The 22755-nt window shown below is 40.1% G+C and overlaps 1 protein-coding gene across 1 annotated transcript in view; it reads left to right on the top strand.

Annotated features, from left to right (window-relative positions):
• Nucleotides 1-22755, top strand: part of Gycalpha99B (guanylate cyclase 1 soluble subunit alpha 2) — a 628187-nt gene that overhangs the window by 409189 nt on the left and 196243 nt on the right. Inside the window, exons 7-8 of the mRNA XM_067143771.2 lie at nt 5065-5203; nt 19744-19910. Of these exons, the coding sequence (XP_066999872.2) occupies nt 5065-5203; nt 19744-19910 (306 nt within the window). The remainder of the gene's footprint in view (nt 1-5064; nt 5204-19743; nt 19911-22755) is intronic.

Genomic DNA, 22755 nt, shown 5'->3' with positions numbered 1-22755 from the left:
TATGTGATAATATTTTTGAAGGTATACTGACATACAGCACATACATTATGAAGAGCGAGAATGCCTTGACATTATTCACACAATATTGCACCTTAGATGACAGGACCTTGCCGGCCAAAGTTCTAAGCTAAGATATTTCACACAGGAGGTTTTGTCCCGGCAGCGACGATATGCAGTTTCATTGTAAGTAGATTGCTGAACTTTTAAATACAATTTTCAATTCATATGTTGCGATTCACAATTAAGTATTTATTTATTTTCCACCTAGTCGATACAATGATTGCTTAAGGCAATTTCTAATGGTCAAAAGTGGTACATGTTTCGTATATTATCAACATCTTCAGCCACATAACACTGTTTAGATGAAAAATATATAAAATTGACAAAGTAATGCTTTAGAGGAAGTGTCCTTAAAATTAACATAAGATTGACAAGATTAAAACAAACAAATAACTCCTTGTCAATCTTATGTTAATTTTAAGGACACTTCCTCTAAAGCATTACTTTGTCAATTTTATATATTTTTCATCTAAACAGTGTTATGTGGCTGAAGGTGTTGATAATATACGAAACATGTACCACTTTTGACCATTAGAAATTGCCTTAAGCAATCATTGTATCGACTAGGTGGAAAATAAATAAATACTTAATTGTGAATCTATTGAAGTGCGACACGGACCATGAAGCTGATTTTATGTAATCATATGTTGCGTTCATCAAATATACATATTTATGGCCTATCTATCTTCATGAAAACGTACTAGATTGTAATAATTGGTAAATCTCAACTTTTATAGTTATCTCTAAGAAGTCTTGCATAAGAGATTGAGTCAATGAGTAAGGAATGTCGTTAGTAATTAGAAACCGGTAAGGTAATATTTTAATTATACGAGACATCATGAACCGTGTTCTGTTCAATACTAAAGTACATTTTAAAACGTCACAACTTCAAGCTAGAAACAGTCCTATCTCTGTCCATTGCCATCCTCTACTGAAGTTTAACGATCATCCAGGCATTTTCATCGTTACTATTTACAGCTTGGATGACTGAACAATATTGGGCCGATTGCAGAAACGATGACTAGTTTTAAGCCTAAACAACGTCAAAGTTGCACACAGTCTTCCATTGATAAACAATGTTTATACGGTGTTTAACTAGACATCGTTTAAAGTTAAATATTGGTTTGAAAATGGAGACAGAAGTATCTATCATGCAACTCTTTGCTTGTCGCAACCAATGAAATTCGTCGCTGCGCGCGCCGAAGGCTTGTCAGCTGTGGTCTTCCTACACATTAATAAAATATGGCTAAGCGTGAGCATGACTTGCCCATAGATAAAAATTACACTTTCGGTGAAAATTAAATCTCATAATGTTATAGAGACCAGAGCGACACGCCACCGAACGAGGAAATGTAGCTTTGATTACAGTGTTTTTAAGGTATATTTAATCTACCCGTAAATAGCTTCGGCGAAGGGAAGATGCAATTTTTTTTGCAAGTTGCTTTACGTCGCACCGACACAGATATGTCTTATGGCGACGATGGGACAGGAAAGGGCTAGGAGTGGGAAGGAAGCATCTGTGGCCTTAATTAAGGTGCAGCCCCAGGATTTGCCTGGTGTGAAAATGGGAAACCACGGAAAACCATTTTCAGGGCTGCCGACAGTGCGGTTCGAACCCATTACCTCCCGAATACTGGATACTGGCCGCACATAGAAGGGAAGATGAAACAATAGTGCTGTATAACAGAGTGAGTTGTATGAGCCATATAGATGTAGCTTGAATTCTGGTTCACTCCTCACATTTGAGGTTAAACAGTGTTCTCGGCAGTCTTTAAAGATGGTTGGTTGAACATTAGTGTTTAAGTGATAAATAACGTCTCTGCAATGAGGCAACCATACTTGGACATTGTTTAACCGTAGACCTCTACACATCGTTTCTGCAATCGGCCCAATCGTTGTCGAAACCAGTCGTTCTATTGCATGTTTACAATATTTATGGTCTTCTGGCTATCATTTCCTGGATCACTGACTGAAGACTGAAGAGGTTGTAATTTTCTTCCCTTCAAAAGGTACCAAGAGTGATTTGCGTAGCCTCTGTTACTTGATGAATTTCAAGTGTTTTATTCATACTTTATAACAGGTTTTTCCTATATTATTACTCCATGAACTACAATTCATTTACCTGTAGCATCACATTTCGAAAGATATCAATCCATAACAGTAATTTCGTGTTAAAGTCGGCCTCTACCCGCTTTAAACATTCTTGTAAAGACATCGTCCCAGAACGTGAACTAAAAGACATGGGCTGCACAGTAAGTTTTAAATTTTAATGGATATCCTTCGCAGTTGCCTGTCTGAATGTTGACTTCCTCTGTTAATTTGGATAGCAGCAAAGGTATGTGTGTAGTACATCTTATGCCTTCTAATTGCCAAGCATTAGGTGCGTATTAGCGTCTCCTTCCTAACTTACGATGAAGAGCTACGTCTAATTCAAGCCACAGCTGATTCAGACGACATTCACTTATCCAGGAATGTTTGTACTTCTCCTGCATCTTAGGCCATCAGAAAAGTGTCTTCTGCATTACGTAAGTTCACCATGCACCTTAATGCCTTTTCTATAGGATGCTTCCAGTGCTTCAATCAATCAATCAATCAATCAATCAATCAATCAATCAATCAATCAATCAATCAATCAATCAATCAATCAATCAATCAATCAATCAATCAATCAATCAATCAATCAATCAATCAATCAATCAATCAATCAATCAAGCAAGCAAGCATGCAATCGATCAATCAATCAATCAATCAATCAATCAATCAATCAATCAATCAATCAATCAATCTCAATTGTTTACCTTGGACTTTTCTTAAATGACTTGAAAAGACTTGAAATTTTATGATAGCCTCGGAGAAGATCTTCAACAAAAGAGACAACTTTTACGACTCGACAGGAAATACGTGGGACTGGTTCGACAAAGACTGACATGATTGCAGAAACGATGTGTAGATGATTACGGTTAATCAATGTCCAAATATGGCTGCCGAATTGCAGAGACGACTCGAGCCGTTAATGCCTCTAGATCGCTGAACTAAAATATTCATGCCAACATGTATCGAGATAGTTCTTGAAACCAAACGGTGACCTTATTCTTGCTGTACATTTTCAATAGGAGTTTTAATACACGAATCATGAGACTTACCGTACAGTACTCATCGCAACGTTTGGTGTTCGCTTTCTTCGGCAGAGGAGTAAACATTGATCTTGTTCAGACCTTTGGCTCGATTTTATTCCGACCTGCATACTGAGTTGGACGGATTTTTCGGTGTTATTTATGTCATCAGCAGACAGTATATTAAGTATTTTAGTGTAAATCGCATCTGATACCTTAGAAATAGTGTGTCCAACGGTGTGTGTTTTTAATAATCCGACATAGTGGCTTAGAATCCCACCGTCGGTAGCCCTGAAGATGGTTTTCGTGGTTTCCCATATTCAAATCAGGTAAATGCTGGGGATACACCGTTACTAAGGCCATGGCCACTAGCTTCCCAATCGTATCCCTTTCCTTTCCTTTGGTCGCCGAAAACTTTCGATACAAATAGACTTCGGTGGAAGTAGGATCACCTAATATATAATTTACTACCTATGTCAATAGCGAGATTGCCATGTCTGTATACCAGGGCTACAGTGGTTAGTTTTATGCCCTACAAGATACACTTTCTAAATATTGGTGTAAATTAAAGTTATCATATTTCTTCCACAGATCCTCAATTTTAGAACCTTCTAATGTCGTGCATTGTTCTATGATGGTGCATCTCTTAGTACATCACGATTTGTCTATGTTCGTCTTATATCCATTCATTATTATTTATTCTCTCTTTCACTAGATTTTAGTTTTTCTCTTCCTGTTGTGACCACAATGTATTTCATTCTAGTCAAAAGTCCTCCAGCATTCCCGATAGTGCATGCTAGATTGTCCTTAAACTCTCCAGCAGTCACTTAATCGCGGAGGAGCCCCTAACGTGGGGAACAGACACGCTCGTCAGGGGTACAAAGACTGCTGAGGTTAGCTCCTCGGCCTTTCCATCGTTTCATTAGAACTTGCCCCCCTTGCAAGCCGTTGGCTACATTCCTACAACCATTTTCTCTTCTAAGGATCGACCATTCTTTCTGAAGCAGGTCTTTTACCGCAGGGTCACTGCTTACATCACAGTTGTACGGTGTTGAGTTATTTACCTCACAATGACACTGAGCGTTGAGTCACTGGCTCTACAGTCCTCACTGTACCTGTAGCAGGATAGCTGCTTCTCGGCAAATATAGTGGACGTATTTATATTTAACAAACTCGTTAGATTTTTATGGAACTAGACATGCTTGTCCAGCACCAACAACCATGAGTGAGAATCATGAACTTGTAAGTCACGTTGAAACGTATACGTTAATATTATCAAAAGGTACTAGTTATCAATTGTTCTTTTCACGGCAAGTGTTGCCCATAGCGATCAAAACGCAACTATACAATAATAACATTCACAGACGCGCAATAAGTTACATTAATAGAATAACTCTTACATGGTTTTCCGTGGTTTCCTATTTTCATACCTTAATTAAGGCCACGGCCACTTCCGTCCCACTCCTAGCCCTTTCCTATCCCATCGTCGCCATAAGACCTATCTGTGTGGTGTGACGTAAAGCAAATAGCAAAAAAAGGTCTTTTAGTGTAAATGTTCTTAACAATGTTTAGAAAATGTGTAAGTGAATGCATACAAATAATCTCGAAAATCTACTGAGAAGTGCATCAATATAAGTAATAGTGGAACGCGAATTAATAGGCTCAACGATCCACTGATAGAGTGGAGAACAGAACGAATGCAAAGAAATAAGTAAAAATACGAAGAGCCCGTGAAGACAATGATTGATTACAGATGCATAATTCTAAGAATCTTATAACTTAAATTTACTACCATTCTATAGGAATGAATGTTCTATTGGTATGTGCATAACAACTTCATATTTGTGCAAAATGTTCATGGAAAAGTTAATATAATATTTAATTCTTCTAGGACGGTCTTCGACGACGTATGGACAAACTAAAGAGCTCCATTGAAGAGGGAAATCGAGCGGTTGATAAAGAGCGAGAAACGAACGTCAGTCTCCTGCACCTGATCTTTCCTCCGGACATCGCCAAGAGGCTATGGCTCGGTAAGCACTATAGATATTACAAATTAATTGCAGGTTTCCAGATTTAATGTATTTGACGCAATCTTAGGATGCCGTGTGTTTACACAGTCATATCTTTTATAATGGTCATTGTATATTCAATACTCCTATAGCTCTTGGAAACTCACACCTCACTCTCTGTTTCCTTGCGTTATTCCCGCATGATCGCAGGCTCCACGTATTTGCAATGTCGTAGCCATTTGTTGCAGTCAAATGCGTCTTTAGTTGTGTGATTGGCTATTTTCATGTCTTCTATAATCCTGTCTAACCAGCACTTCCTGAGTTTTCCACGTGGCCTTCTTACGACAGGGTCCATTCTCAAAGTCGTGTTAGTGGTTGACAGTGCCGTGTACCCAAAATTAATAAAAGGTATAGAATACTCTAAGAAAGGACCCGACAAATTCCGATGTAAGACCACCCTGGCGTTTAAAATTAGTGGATTACGACTCGTTACAACAAACTTCCCTGAACTTGGCATAAATTAAGGCATATAAAAGATTGATAAACTAGTTCGAAAATCTTAATTTGTGTACACAGTAGTTCTTCTGGTCTTACTTCCAGCTCTTTATTATAAAAAACTGAGATGCTTCGGTTTACTTGCGATCACACGTTTCACTTGAACAAACTATTTTCTTGTTATTATTATCTTTTGTAGAACTTGTTTTATGTCGCTCTGACACAGATAAGTCTTATGGTGACGATGGTAAAAGAAAGAGCTAGGAACGAGAAAGAAGTGATCGTGTCGTTAAGTAAAGTTCAGCCCCATATTTGCCTGGAAATGGGAAACCGCGATAAACCATCTTCAGGGTTGCCGACAGTTTGGTTCAAACCCACTATCTCCCGAATTCTGATAGCTGATATCTACGTGACCCAGACCGACCAGCCACAAAATGAACAAAATGGGCGTAGGCTATATTGCAGTACGGTGATTTTTCAGCCACGTCTTCATACATTTCTCAGGTTTAAATCGGTCAAGTTGTGAGGCATTTGAATGTATGAACATAAGGCTGGAGAGGTAAGCAATGAACAGAGGTAACCGTAAGTAAGTGATGGCCGAGAATATTAGTCATCAAGCTGAAGTTCGATGTGCACCATTACGAGAATAGCTGGAGAGTTGAAACTCACTGACAGAATAGAGAAATTGAAAAGGAAAGAAGCCAGAGTAGAAGGTGCACACAAGAAATCTGAAGGAATACTCTAATGAGTGGAGTTAACCAGAGAGTATACGGCGTATACGCGCGTATACCCTCGACTACAGCCCTGGTAACTGAATCCACAGCAATTATGACAACGTGCCCAAACCATCTCAGCCGCGCTTCCTGCACCTTCTCTACAATCAGAGCCACGCCCAATCGCAATAAGACATTGTCATTTGACACACTATACCATCTTCCCAACCTAAGCAGCATCCGCAATCTCCATCACATGGTGTGCCTGTTCGTGCCTTGATGTTTTTGACAAACGAGAAGTGTTACGAAGATGCTGTAAATTTTGGGCTCGGAAGACTTGGGAGTGAGGAGACGAACTGCTGCACTAAGCAGTAACTTATGTTCCGTACCGCCAATGGAGACATTGTTTGGAATGACAATAAGTAGACGAAATGTCACAATTAATACATTTAACATGAATATTATTGGAGTATATAACCCAGAAAATGGCGATAGTTACCGGTAACTTGAGGATTTAGAATCGAATTTTATCTTTAACCACTTGTAAAAAATGTCTGTTAGTTGCGAATAATTAGTTGTAGGTATGATATTAATAGAAAAAATTAATTTTCAGTACCTGAATTTACTCCTATGCAACAACTTTAAGCTTTGTAACCGAAAGCTTCCTATGATTATATCTGGTTATACTAAAATATTAATTGAACTTATTTTTACAAATGTTAATACTCACGCTTGCAGGAGCTGTAATATTTCATCAGATTTAAGTGATCGCAATTTATTGACTTCAGACATTTTTGGTATGGAGGAAATTCCATTAGATAGCCTAAATTCTCATTATGTACCCAGATCCAAAATAGACTATAAATTACTGTTAAATTATTTCAAGAATGAATCATTTAAGTCTGAAAATAGTAACGTTGAAGATGCATCCACTTATTTTACAGTTACGAATTCAGAGGCTATAAAGCATTGTTCTAATTCCAGTCAACTTGTTTGCAGACAGAAACTCAAGTCTTTTACAGCCTTGGGTTAATGATCAAATAATTCCATTACAAAAAGGAAATACCGGCTTTACAAGAAAAGTCTGCAGCCCTTAGTGTCACTACAAACTATTGAAAGCCGAGCTGAGTGGCTCAGGCGGTTGAGACGCTGGCCTTCTGACACCAACTTGGCAGGTCCTATCCCGGCTCAGTCTAGTGGTATCTGAAGGTAATCAAATACGTCAGTCTCGTGTCGGTAGATTTACTTGCACGTAAAATAACTCGCGCGAGACTAAATTCTGGCACCTCGGCGTCTCCTAAAACCGTACAGTCTGTTTGCTATACTTTAATGAATACACATCTACAATAAACTAATGTCTTGTGGAGTTGCCGCACCCGAGTAAAATAGTAGAAGTTCGAATTCTTCCAAATAAAACATACAGAGCTCTTTGTTTTTCATTCTTAATGTCCAGACAAATAATCCACTCATCAGCCGGCAGTTATTTACCTATTGATTACTTTTCGGTAACGATTGCCTTCAAAATTACACATTAAAAAATAAAACTCAAATTGATCAGTAATTCATCAGTTCATTAGCATGCAACACGGCAATGTGGAAACTTACATGTCCCTAGAAAGAATACAGTAAAGTATGGAACTAATGGTGTAATGAATAGGGCTATATCGCATTTAATTTCATTCCAGACTCGATGAAAGTTTGCCAGAATTTAAATAAATTGAAAATAAATGTTAAGAAGCATTTATGAACAAAATTTAATTTACTTGGATTTAGTTGTTTAGATGAACTTATCAGGTTTCATTTCGAGCTATATGGCTCTGTTTACAATAACGTTATAAAACACGATTGTATCCTTGAAAAAGTTGTATTTTCGATTCAAATTGTTGTTATAACATCTTGTCATCTCTATATTATCAATAATTCAATTTGCCTTTAATACTGTAAATCTTTAACGTACTATCCCAATACGAGCATTAGCTCATACGATCTTTCAACCAACAATACAAATAAATAAATAAATAAATAAATAAATAAATAAATAAATTAATTAATTAATTAATTAATTAATTAATTAATTAATTAAATAAATAGTCCGCATCTATGGTGTAGTGGTTATGTTTAATTTCGTGTGGCTATTACTAGCCGAGTGCAGCCATTGTAAGGCAGACCCTCCGATGAGGGTGGGCAGTGGTTATGTGATAAGCTGACATCACGGATTCCCGGCTCTGCCACGAAATTTGGAATGTGGTACGATCGCTGAAACGGGGTCCACTCAGCGTCGGTATGTAAACTGAGTAGAGGTGGTTCTATACGCACCTCAGCCATTCTGGAAGTGGTTTTTCGTGTTTTCCCACTTCTCCTCCGGGAAAATGCCAGGATGGTGCCTAACTTAAGGCCACGGTCGCTTCTTTCCCTCTTCCTTGTCTATTTCTTGCAATCTTTCCATCCTCTACAAGGCCCCTGTTCCGCATACCAGGTGGGACCACCTGGGCAAGGCACTGCTCCTCCTCCCAGTTGTATCTCCCAAGCCAAATTCTCACGCTCGAGGACATTGCCCTTCAGGCGGTAGTGATGGGATCCCTCGCTGAATCCGAGGGAAAAGCCAACCCCGGAGGGTAAACGGTTTAATAAATAAGTAAATAAATAAATAAATAAATAAATAAATAAATAAATAAATAAATAAATAAATAAATAAATGAATAAAATAAATAAATAAATACATAAATAAATAAATAAGCTTGAGTGGAGTTTTTAAGAATAGGAAAAAAAGAAATATCGTCGCTGCGGGAGTAGTACCACGTATCCAACAGTGCACTTCTTATCCAGTATCTTCATCAAGACTGGTCCCTCCTACCAGCTATATGTATATGCAGTCCACCAGAGCAATTTTTGTTGCGTTCATTTCCTCTTCTTGTGTGGAGTGAAAATTAAATTTACGTACGATAGTAAATATAACTGCAAGAAAATTACAATATTTGAAAGCTAAAAACTGAAGTATTTCTGGGAGAGTCGTAAACATGGTCCTCTGATCCTGGATTAATATTTGTATTACGGACTTTATTATGTATTGAGATATATGCGATATGTTTCTGTCGGAAATGGATTAACCTGTACAACAGCCAAGATCATCCTGGTGGCAGATTACTGGAGTTGGGAATGCAGAGGCGACGCTTTTGGGGTGGGTGGGTGGGAAATCACAGTGCTGTAATCAGGCGGAGAAACAATTCGACAAAGTTAAGTATGGTTCTCTCCGATTCATAATCTTAGTATCAACAAGCTGGAATAACACAGACGGGCTGTATGCCTGCCACCAGCGCTCCTTGCGGAGGCAAGTTCAAAAAAGGGAAGCCATGTTCCTAGTTGTCAAATTAAAGCGAGTAAGCGCCAGAACACATGATGTGGTGACATGGAGAAGGTGCGAGGCGATTGAACATCGTGAGTTTTATGAAGTGAAAAAGATTCTCGCATTCAAGAATGTCATCTAGCCGTATGCTCAGCGTACGGCTACACGGATTAAGGTGATTGATAATATTCCCTTTTATCAGAATTACCATAAGCGATGATTGCTGGGTACCTGTTCATCTTTGCCCTTTAAAGTTAATGTTTTTGACGGTGGTGTTCGTGTATGATTCAATGAAGTTTGACATTCACGTTTTATTTTCCTTCTCTCTCCATAATGGTCCTGAAGGCTTGTCTTGTGCATTGGTTTGATGTAGGCCTATTTCAGTCAAACGTACACCAATCATGGTAAATACAGTATTTTACTGGTTTTCGTGAAATTTATGATTTTTCCATTTTCACACCAGGCAAAGGCTGCGGCTGTACCGTAATTAAGGCCACGGCTCCTTCCTTCCTTCTCCTATCCCTTCCCTATCCCATCGTCACCATAAAACCTATCTGTGTCAGTGCGACGTAAAGCAACTTGTAAACAAAAAAAGGAATGTTTAGTAGACGTCAGTCGCATTAATATGTAAAATTAGGCTAAAATTCACAATGGACCATTTTCAAGGTTACTTTCAGCTAGTAATCCCAGTATGATACGATAAATCGAAAAATTCCCTTTCTTATTCTTCTTCCTGTTCTCCTTCTGTCCCCTAGGGTACAATAAATACTTTTACCAAGCAAGTTGGCCGTGCGGTTAGGGTCTCGCAGCTGTGAGCTTGCTTTCGGTAGATAGTGGTTTCGAATTCCGCCCTTGGCAGCCCTGAAGATGGTTTTCCGCCAGGCAACGCCACCTCCTCTACCTTCTCATTCTTAGCCCTTTTTCAGCCTTCCTCCACCGAAATAATTCGGTAGGCCTATATACATTGTAACAGGAAATGTCCGTACTTTAGGCTTGAAGAGCAGGAGATGTTACGCTGGGCGTGTACGGCACATTAAATTGGAGTGGTACAGAGAGCGAGAGGATTTGCTTTAAATTAAGTTCTAATTTTTTTTTCAAAACTGTTTGTTTTATTGTGAAAAGTCTAATTCATATCACCTCAGTACAGTAGAAGATGAATTGGGCACGACCTTTCTCCGTCCTGAGGCTGGCAATATCCCGCGTTGCTCTGCTACTCATCTCGTTCCCACCATGGATAAGCTCTCGACACCATGGAACCACGTATCCTCCAAAGAGGGAAGCTCTAGAAGCTCTAGAAGTTCTAGAAGTTCTAGAAATTCTTGAAGTTCTTGAAGAACTTGGAGGTCTAGGAGTTTGGTTCCCCAATTACTCACTCAGAAGAATAGCATGAACACACGTATTTAAGCCCTTGGACACATTGAACGTTTTAGTCTGAGGTGTAATTTCAAAATTGAAGAAAATAACTTCACTAATGCCGTGTCGAATGTCAATGAAATCGATAAAAAATGTTTCTTTCTAATAAACTGTTCACTTGAGAATATAGAGAAATTCACTTTCATGCAGCCGAATGTCATTGGAATCGAATCCGAAAATACACTAGTCACATGAATAAATTAAGCAATTAACTCTCATGCGATCGAATGTCGATGGAATCGAACCCGCAAATAAACTGCTCACTTGGGAAAATAAAGTAACTGACTTTCATGCGGTCGAATGTCAATGGAATCGAACCCACAAATAAACTGGTCATTTGTGAAAGTAAAGCAATTAAGTTCCATGCGGCCGAATGTCAATGGACTCGAACCCGCATTCCTTTAACGTACGTGACACTTGGTACAAATTATTATATGGTTTACAAATAGTTCACTTAAGCTTTTACCGTTCGAAGAATATAGGACGATTATTTGTAGAGTCCTACTGCTTTATAATTGCTTTGTATGTATTCACAAAGTTTATTTAGCACTGTGATGTCACTATGAATGGCAATTACTTCACTTTCGTAGAAGGAGTTAAATACTTTACATGAAAAAATAGTTCCGTTCATACGCACTGCTATATGACAAGCTAGTTGCTTTACGTCGCACCGACACAGATAGGTCTTATGGCGACGATGGGACAGGGAAAGCCTAGGAGTGGGAAGGAAGCGGCCGTGGCCTTAATTAAGGTACAGTCCCAGCATTTGCCTGGTGTGAAAATGGGAAACCACGGAAAACCATCTTCAGGGCTGCCGACAGTGGGGTTCGAACCTACTATCTCCCGAATACTGGATACTGGCCGCACTTAAGTGACTGCAGCTATCGCTATTTTGCTTTACGTCACACCTTGATTAAGGTACAGCCCCGGCATTTGCCTGGTGTGAAAATGGGAAACCACGGAAAACCATCTTCAGGGCTGCCGACAGTGGGGCTCGAACCCACTATCTCCCGATTACTGGATACTGGCCGCACTTAAGCGACTGCAGCTATCGAGCTCGGTTATATGACAAGAAGTAGCACTATTAGACTATTAATGCATGCATGCGATTATTCCCTTCACTCACACTGTTATGTTTATGTCCTAAACTTCCCCTTAATCCGAAACTTACATATTCTATCTGAGATCGGTTCAAATCCTATTACACTCTTCTTCAATTTCCCATGTACTATAAATCCCGTACAGAACTGTCCTATTCTTTCTTCCGGCCCACTGTAATAGAGGTTATAATCTTTCCTTTCAATACATCCTTGCCCTTCCCATCTTACTTCCTGAATCGCTACTAAGTCGTATCCAAATCTTTTTGTTTCATTTACTATTTCTTGCATTTTTCCCGGTTTCAACATTGTTCTTACATTCCATGTTGGAAAAATAAATATATTACTTTATCGGTCATATCCACAGTAAATAGGAAATGAACTTTTTACTTTTCCTTTCCGTCTGTCTGTCTGTCTGTCTGTCTGTCTGTCTGTCTGTCTGTCTGTCTGTCTGTCTGTCTGTCTGTCTGTCTGTCCGTCCGTCCGTCTATCTGTCTGTCCGTCTGTCTGTCTGTCTGTCTGTCTCTCTGTCCCTCTGTCTCTCTGTCTCTCTGTCTGTCTGAATGTCTGTATGTATGTATGTATGTATGTACACGCATCACGCGAAAACGGCTGAAGAGAAATTAATGAAAATCGGCATGTAAAGTAGGGGGATGAGCCAATACAATCCAGGCAGTAAATCATTTTGTTCACACTGAGAGAAATGGTATTTTAGGGGAAGGCCTAAAACGTAATTCTCAAATATTTATATTATTAGTGGCCCTATCTATAAACACTATATATCTAAACAGATATATATAATTAAATTTCCGATCATTTGTCTCTTATATATTCTTACTGTACCAGATATAAGAACACAGATATTCATGAATTTGTATATTTGTTGCTAAGTCCACATCAACGCCGAGCCACGAGAAAATCGGTTAAAAATATTCAATGAAAATAGGTATATAGAATCGGGGAATAAGAAAGTACAGTCTAAGGTATAAACAATTTTATTCTCCCTCGATAAAATTGTAGTTTAGGGGAATGAGCCTAAAATTTAATTTTTAAATACCTATGTTTTTGGTCCTATCGAAAAGTACTACATGAGAAAAGTTTTAGTCAACACAACTTTAGATCATTTATGTCCTATTCAGTTTTACCGTACCGACTATGATAGGAGTGGTATTTCAGAATCGGAAGAAAACTAAATGTGAAGACCTACAATATCGAAAGCGCATAACATTGATCAACAATAAAATTACATTGATCATTGTGTGTTGTGATTTTCTTTGTCTCTTATGCCACCACTGAACTCAGATAGATAGGATTACTGCTGTGAGTATAATAGCCTGACTGAATATTGGCGGGAAATAGCATGTCATTAATCTGAAAAGAGCCGTTTCTTAAGAAAATCTTCTTCCTCTTCACTTTTATTAAATTCTACATTCATTTTATTCCAAATTAAGTCAAGGGGGTTTCTCCTTTGGCTAGGAGGAGAAATTCGCCTCCAAGTCAGATTGTTCCGCCGCCAGTGCAGTGAATTGAGATATTCTGACTCATCGGGTACTCCTAGGAAACTGATTAATAAAAGGGCATACTTTTTGCTCTGGAACTCTCCACTATTCCAAACCCCCCGCCAAAAAAAGACGAAGTCTGTTCACGGATCACGGCTGTCTGCGGCTTGGTCAGACCAGCAATGGAACTTAATTTTTTTTTTTTGCAATTTGCTTTACGTCGCACCGACGCAGTTAGGTCTTATGACGATGATACTTTTGAAATTTGATATTATATTAATTTTTGCCGTTATCTCTGACAATGACAAGTGGAAAATATAGAAATGTCATCAAGGCTTTAAACCAGTTAAAGGAAACAATTGAGTCAATTCTGTACCTGAATTAGGCACTCGCGCGTAATGTTTGTCGCCTCATTTAGAACGAAGTCATATGATAGTCAAATCAGAAAAGTCACTTCATCCTGGTGTAATGAACACAGAGCAAAATTCAAGAAGAGATCTAAATATTTCAAAACTACATCTGAGGGGATTGCTGAAATGTAGGGTTATGGATTCATTAATTTTAACGAGTATGGACTGGGGCATTTCAACTCCGCTTTATGGAGTCGTAACAACTTCACTTGCAATTCTCGATTGTTTACAACCAATTCCCATGCAGAATATCGCGGCTGTTACAACAAAACATCGAATCTTCGAAAGCTCTCCCAGCCATATATGGATGTGTAGTCCATCAGAACAATTTTCGTTGGGTTCCTTTTCCTACGCTTATCCGTAAATGAAATTGAACTTCAAGTATATTATATTATATTATATTATATTATATTATATTATATTATATTATATTATATTATATTATATTATATTATATTATATTATATTGTTTGAGTCATCAGTCCATTTACTGGTTTGATGCAGCTTTCCATGCCACCCTACCCTGTGCTAACCTTTTCATTTCTACGTAACTATTGCATCCTACATCTGCTCTAATCTGCTTGTCATATTCATACTTTGGTCTACCCCTACCGTGCTTACCACCTACACTTCCTTCCTCTTGAATAGTAATAATATAATATAATATAATATAATATAATATAATATAATATAATATAATATAATATAATATAATATAATATAATATAATATAATATAATATAATATAATATAATATAATATAATATAATATAATATAATATAATATAATATAATATACTTGAGGTTCAATTTCATTTAGGGATAAGCGTAGGAAAAGAAAAGCAGCTCGATTTGTTCTGAGTGATTTCCGACAAAAGAGTAGCGTTACAAAAATGTTGCAATGTTTGGGTTGGGAAGAAATGAGAGAAAGAAGAAGAGCTGCTCGACTAAGTGGTATGTTCCGAGCTGTCAGCGGAGAGATGGCGTGGAATGACATTAGTAGACGAATAAGTTTAAATGGCGTTTATAAAAGTAGGCAAGATCACAATATGAAGATAAAGTTGGAATTCAAGAGGACAAACTGGGGAAAATATTCATTTATAGGAAGGGGAGTTAGGGATTGGAATAACTTACCAAGAGATTTGTTCAATAAATTTCCAATTTCTTTGAAATCATTTAGGAAAAAGCTAGGAAAGCAACAGATAGGGAATCTGCCACCTGGGCGACTGCCCTAAATGCAGATCAGTATTGATTGATTGATTGATTGATTGATTGATTGATTGATTGATTGATTGATTTATTGATTGATTGATTGATTGATTGATTGATTGATTGATTGATTGATTGAGTGATTGATTTGAAAAACCAACTGAACAAGTCCTGGGTGTCTTAAGATGTGTCATATCATTCTATCTCTTCTTCTCGTCAAATTTAGCCAAATCGATCTCCTCTCACCAATTCGATTCAGTATTTCTTAATTCGTGATTCGATCTATCCATCTCACCTTCAGCATTCTTCTGTAACACCACATTTCAAAAACTTCTATTCTCTTTCTTTCTGAGCTAATTAACGTCCATGTTTCACTTCCATACAATGCAACGTTCCACACGAAAATCTTCAAAAACATTTTTCTGATTCCGATATCAATGTTTGAAGTGAGCAAATTTATTTTCTTAAGAAAGCTCTTCCTTGCTTGTTTTATGTCCTCCTTACTTCTGCCATCGTTAGTTACGTTACTACCCAAGTAACAATATTCATCTACTTCCTTTAAGACTACATTTCCTAATCTAATATTTCCTACATCACCTGCCTTCGTTCGACTGCACTCCATTACTTTTGTTTTGGACTTATTTATTTTCATCTGGTGTTCCTTACCCAAGACTTCATCCATACCATTCAGCAACTTCTCGAGATCTTCTGCAGTCACAGATAAAATAACAATATCATCGGCAAATCTCAAGGATTTGATTTCCTCTCCTTGGACTGAGATTCCCTTTCCAAATTTCTCTTTGATTTGCTTTACTGACTGTTCTATGTAAACATTGAAAAGGAGGGGGGACAAACTGCAGCCTTGCCTCACTCCTTTCTGGATTGCTGCTTCTTTTTCAAAACCCTCGATTCTTATCACTGCAGACTGATTTTTATACAGATTGTAGATAATTCTTCGTTCTCGGTATCTATCCCTATCATCTTCAGAATCATAAATAGCTTAGTCCAATCAACATTATCGAATGCCTTTTCTAGATCTACGAATGCCATATACGTGGGCTTGTCCTTCTTGAGTCGATCCTCTAAGATCAGACGTAAAGTCAGGATTGCTTCATGTATCCCTACATTTCTTCTGAAGCCAAATTGATCTTCTCCCAATTCAGCTTCAACTTGTTTTTCCATTCTTCTGAATTAGATCGGGAGTCAACACAGCGCCAACTTATAACAGAGTATGCGTGTGACGTCACTTATTTAGCACAAATTTTGCCTTGCTTGAAGTACTATTTTATAAAAACTACACTTCAATTTTTTTTTTTTTTTTTTTTTTTTTTTTTTTGCTACAGGTAGCGTCCTCTTTTAGCTGTCAATTGAGATATAGAACATAGTCGTATGAATACTCTCGGCGATATGCGCGTTCAACCCAACACTAAATGCTTCTTATATTTTTCATTCTTTTCATTCTATGAACCCGTTGTGGAGGAACGTCAATATATATTAAAATAAAAAGTAGTTTACATTTTATTCCTCCTTTAATAAAGCGTTATTACAGGTAAGTTTTAGAATAATATTTGTGTGGAAATTTTATGTTCGACAGAATAAAATGCTTTTGGGCTACGAAAATCCGTCATGCAAACATATATTCCTATGGCGCGCTACAATAAGGTTAAATTTCCTTTACAGATAACCATAGGTAAAGGAACACAACTAACGTTGCTCTGATGGGCTACACATCCATATGTGGCGATTAGTCGTGAACAGTCTGCTATTTGCTTTACGTCGCACCGACACAGATATCTCTTATAGCGACGATGGGATAGGAAAGGCCTAGGAATTGGAAGGAAGCGGCCGTGGCCTTAATTAAGGTACAGCTCCGGCATTTGCCTCGTGTGAAAATGGGAAACCACGGAAAACCATCTTCAGGGCTGCCGACAGTGGGGCTCGAACCCACTATCTCCCGATTACTTGAACAGTCTGAAGGGAAATAATGGATGGGAAGAGCATTGGAAGATGCGATGTTTAAACACCGACGATATGTCTAAGTGGTTTTTACATAATTCAAATTCAAAAATAAACGTCACGTAGCAATCAGCTTGCATTCGGGAGATGGTGGGTTCGAACCCCATGGTCGGCAGCCCTGAAGATGGTTGTCCGCAGTTTCCCATTTTCACACCTGGCAAATGCTGGGGTTGTACCTTAATTAAGGCCACGGCCGCTTCCTTCCCACTCCTAGCCCCTTCCTATCTCATCGTCGCCGTAAGACCTGTCTGTGTCGGTCCGACGTAAAGCAAATAACAAAAAAAAAAAAAAGAAAAAAATTAAGGCCACGGCCACTTCCTTCCCATTCTTAGGCCTTTCCTATCCCATCGTCGCCATAACACCTCACCGTATTGTGCGACGTAAAGCAAATAGCAAAAAAATCCGAATAACTAAAATTTTGTGAAACACAGTATTAATGGTATTTTTTTAAACAGTATGTTGAGATTGTATTTTCCTACTTCGTTTGTTGACAATCCTACAACACCATTTTCCAGGATCCTGGACAGTAAATAATAGAAAGCACAGTGAATTTTATCGAAGTTCAAGTAAAGCAATACGTCACTGAACAACTTCTTGTGATTCCACTTTGTCCAAATACAAAGAGAAATTAAAAATCATCACGACACTCTTTAATGTTGAGAGGCGAGTCTAATTTAAATAGAATATTATCACTGACGTAATTAAAATACACTGACTGACAGAGCAAATGCAACACCAAGGAGGAGTGGTTCGAAAGGGATGAAAGTTGGGGAAAAAACAGAGTCGGCACGGAAGAATAATTGATGTTTATTTCAAACCGATATGCAGGTTACACAATGCGCACGGCATCGACTCAGTAGGATGTAGGACCACCGCGAGCGGCGATGCACGCAGAAACACGTCGAGGTACAGAGTCAATAAGAGTGCGGATGGTGTCCTGAGGGATGGTTCTCCATTCTCTGTCAACCATTTGCCACAGTTGGTCGTCCGTACGAGGCTGGGGCAGAGTTTGCAAACGGCGTCCAATGAGATCCCACACGTGTTCGATTGGTGAGAGATCCGGAGAGTACGCTGGCCACGGAAGCATCTGTAAACCTCGTAGAGCCTGTTGGGAGATGCGAGCAGTGTGTGGGCGGGCATTATCCTGCTGCAACAGAGCATTGGGCAGCCCCTGAAGGTACGGGAATGCCACCGGCCGCAGCACATGCTGCACGTAGCGGTGGGCATTTAACGTGCCTTGAATACGCACTAGAGGTGACGTGGAATCATACGCAATAGCGCCCCAAACCATGATGCCGCGTTGTCTAGCGGTAGGGCGCTCCACAGTTACTGCCGGATTTGACCTTTCTCCACGCCGACGCCACACTCGTCTGCGGTGACTATCACTGACAGAACAGAAGCGTGACTCATCGGAGAACACGACGTTCCGTAATTCCCTCATCCAAGTCGCTCTAGGCCGGCACCATGCCAGGCGTGCACGTCTATGCTGTGGAGTCAATGGTAGTCTTCTGAGCGGACGTCGGGAGTGCAGGCCTCCTTCAACCAATCGACGGGAAATTGTTCTGGTCGGTATTGGAACAGCCAGGGTGTCTTGCACATGCTGAAGAATGGCGGTTGACGTGGCGTTCGGGGCTGCCACCGCTTGGCGGCGGATGAGCCGATCCTCGCGTGCTGACGTCACTCGGGCTGCGCCTGGACCCCTCGCACGTGCCACATGTCCCTGCGCCAACCATCTTCGCCACAGGCGCTGCACCGTGGACACATCCCTATGGGTATCGGCTGCGATTTGACGAAGCGACCAACCTGCCCTTCTCAGCCCGATCACCATACCCCTCGTAAAGTCGTCTGTCTGCTGGAAATGCCTCCGTTGACGGCGGCCTGGCATTCTTAGCTATACACGTGTCCTGTGGCACACGACAACACGTTCTACAATGACTGTCGGCTGAGAAATCACGGTACGAAGTGGGCCATTCGCCAACGCCGTGTCCCATTTATCGTTCGCTACGTGCGCAGCACAGCGGCGCATTTCACATCCTGAGCATACCTCAGTGACGTCAGTCTACCCTGCAATTGGCATAAAGTTCTGACCACTCCCTCTTGGTGTTGCATTTGCTCTGTCAGTCAGTGTATAATATAACTTGTGTTTTATAATTTACTTTAAACTACAAAAAAAAAGTAACTCATGAAAGAACTCCACCACAGCACAAAATTATTCATGGTCAATTTGATTGTCAGGCAATTATAATTAATGCGACAACAGAATTAATTTAAAATAAAGTTGAGCCTAATATTTTTCACACCTCTCTCTGTATGTATTTCTTGGCATTGATTGTGCACTGATTACTGTGTGTCTCTGTCCCATTTAGGTGAATCAATAGAAGCGAAGAAACACGACGACGTGACGATGCTTTTCAGCGACATCGTGGGTTTTACGTCAATCTGCTCCAGATTAACGCCCATGATGGTTATCAACATGCTGGAGGAGCTTTACCAGCAGTTCGACATCATTTGTGGGCAAATTGACGTATACAAGGTAAGAGTGGAACACAGCACCACTATGTAATAGATCATGTGTTTGTCACTGACCTCGAGATAGATGAGTTCATTGTGATTAGATAAAGTAATAACAGAGGAAATGTGTACAATTATTTTCTTTCAACAATCAGACACATCATTGTCAATTAATGAATAATGTAAAAACAATAAGACGAAGAGATGTTCAAACTAATATCTTCTAATAGCCAGCATTGAATAGAATAACCCTTAATTACGCTGTGGTGATTATAACTAATGCTATACGAGTTTGCATTCCATCTGTGTAGGAGCACCGGGCTTCCTAGACGGAAACGCCGTGTTTTAGACCGAGGACATTTGCTACGGTGAAGATTTTCGTTGAAGGTGGGAGGGTTAGCGGCCGTAGCCTATATACTAGGAACTGGCCCGGCATTCGTCTTAATGCAGGAGAATGTAAACCATTGTCAGGACAGCCGACGGTGGGAATCACCCCTCTCAGTCTCCCGAATGTAGAACTGTAGAGCCATGGTAGATCAGTGGCTACCGGTATGACCTAAGTGAACTCTGCATCCACCGACGGTATTAACTACATGTTCTATAAGTATTGGACTTATCAGAATTACAAAATATTGATGATAGTTTGAGAGAGTCCACAGATAATATGAGAGGTCGTTAGATATGGACTGACCGGACGAGCTGGCCGTGCGGTTAGGGGCGTGCAGCTGTGAGTTTGCATCTGGGAGGTAGTGGGTTCTAACCCCACTGTCGGCACCCCTGAAGATGGTTTTTCGTGGTTTCCCATTTTCACACCAGGAAAACTCTGGAATGTATCTTAATTAAGGACACAGCCACTTCCTTCCCTTTTATAGGCCTTTCCTACCCTATCGTCGCCATAAGACCTAGCTGTGTCGTTGTGACGTAAAACAAACAGTAACAAAAACAAAGATATGGTCTGGTGTCTAGATATTTATTACATATGTATTGGACAACATATTCTAAACCAATAATACAGCATATTGATGGCAGTTTGAGAGCGTCTAAAGGCGATATAGGTAAGGTAAGGATGTGTTCTGCCCGATGGCAGGTCCGAACCTCCACAGAGGTGTACCTGAGCAGGAGTTTACGTACGGTAGGTTGGCCAGTTCCTTTCCGCTTCTCCATTCCCCTTACCCCCGACCAACAGCGCGAGGCAACCCATCCACTTCTCGACCATGCCCAATGTTGCTTAACTTCTGAGATCTCACGGGATCCTGTGTTTCAACACGGCTACGGCCGTTGGCAAAGGCGATATGATGGTCGTTAAACACAGACTTCTATCCAGCAATTTATACTATATGTACTGGACAACATTCACTATATCAAAACGACAACATACACATGATAGTAGTAGTATAATGGGAGAGTTCGGGCGCCTCCTCCTCCTCCCGCCGCCTCCTCCGCCGCCGCCTCCTCCGCCGCCGCCTTCTCCTCCGCCGCCGCCGCCCGCGGGAAATTTGAATTTTGGCGGGAAATTTGAATTTTGGCGCGAGATTTGAATTTGTAAACAAAGCCACGTGCTTTTTGACAGCTGTCATCGACAACAACGCAACGCTAACCTCACTGCTGCCATCTTGACGGGCCTAAACCTCACTAGTGCCAACTTAACCTAACTAGCATGAGGTAAACAAACCCACGTGTTTTTTGACAACCACGTGCTTTTTGACAGACAACAACGCATCGCAAACCTCAGTACTACCATCTTGACGGGCCTAAACCCTAGTAGTGCCAACTTAACCTAACTAGCGCGAGGTAAACAAAGCCACGTGCTTTTTGACAACCACGTGCTTTTTGACAGATTTGTAAACAAAGCCACGTGCTTTTTGACAGCTGTCATCGACAACAACGCATCGCAAACCTCAGTACTACCATCTTGACGGGCCTAAACCCCAGTAGTGCCAACTTAACCTAACTAGCATGAGGTAAACAAAGCCACGTGTTTTTTGACAGCCACGTGCTTTTTGACAGATTTGTAAACAAAGCCACGTGCTTTTTGACAGACAACAACGCATCGCTAACCTCAGTACTGCCATCTTGACGGGAATAAACCTCGGTGGTACCAACTTAACCTAACTAGCTCGAGATAAACAAAGCCACGTGCTTTTTGACAGCCACGTGCTTTTTGACAGCTGTCATCCGCCATCTTTAAACTACAGAGCGCTGTGCTGCCCTCTTTCGTCACCTGTCATCGGCAGTGCTGCCATCTTGGCGGGCCTAAACCTTAGTGCTACCAACTTAACCTCACTAGCTCGAGATAAACAAATCCACGTGCTTTTTGACAGCCACGTGCTTTTTTGACAGCTGTCATCCGCCATCTTTAATCCATAGAGCACAGTGCTGCCCTCTTTAGCTACTTACCTTTGAAATGTGGTGGCGGATAATTTGAAAAAATGCTTTTTTGACAGCAGCCATCTTTGAGCGCCGTGCTACACTCTTTAGCTAGTTACCTTTGAAATGTGGTGGCAGGCAATTCCACATGACAGCAGTCATCTTTAATCAAGAGAGCACCGTGCTGCCCTCTATTTGGTGGCGGCAAATTGAAAAATTCTACATACTCTTGTTTGGAAACAAACTCACGCGCTTTTTTGACAGCCGACATCCGCCATCTTTAATCAACAGAGCACAGTGCTGTACTCTTTAGCTAGATACCTTTGAAATGTGGTGGCGGCAATTTGAAAAATTCTATGTGCTCTTGTTGGGAAACAAAGCCACGTGCTTTTTTGACAGCTGTCATCCGCCATCTTTAATCAATAGAGCACTGTGCTGCTATCATGCGGGCAATTTCGTCAGCTGTCATCCGCCATCTTTAATCCAGAGAGAACAGTGCT

This window comes from Anabrus simplex, chromosome 3, assembly GCF_040414725.1.
Source record: "Anabrus simplex isolate iqAnaSimp1 chromosome 3, ASM4041472v1, whole genome shotgun sequence".
In the NCBI taxonomy this organism is placed as follows: domain Eukaryota; kingdom Metazoa; phylum Arthropoda; class Insecta; order Orthoptera; family Tettigoniidae; genus Anabrus; species Anabrus simplex.
The sequence above is the reverse complement of the archived record's forward strand: the minus strand, read 5'-3'. Positions and strand labels throughout refer to the sequence as shown.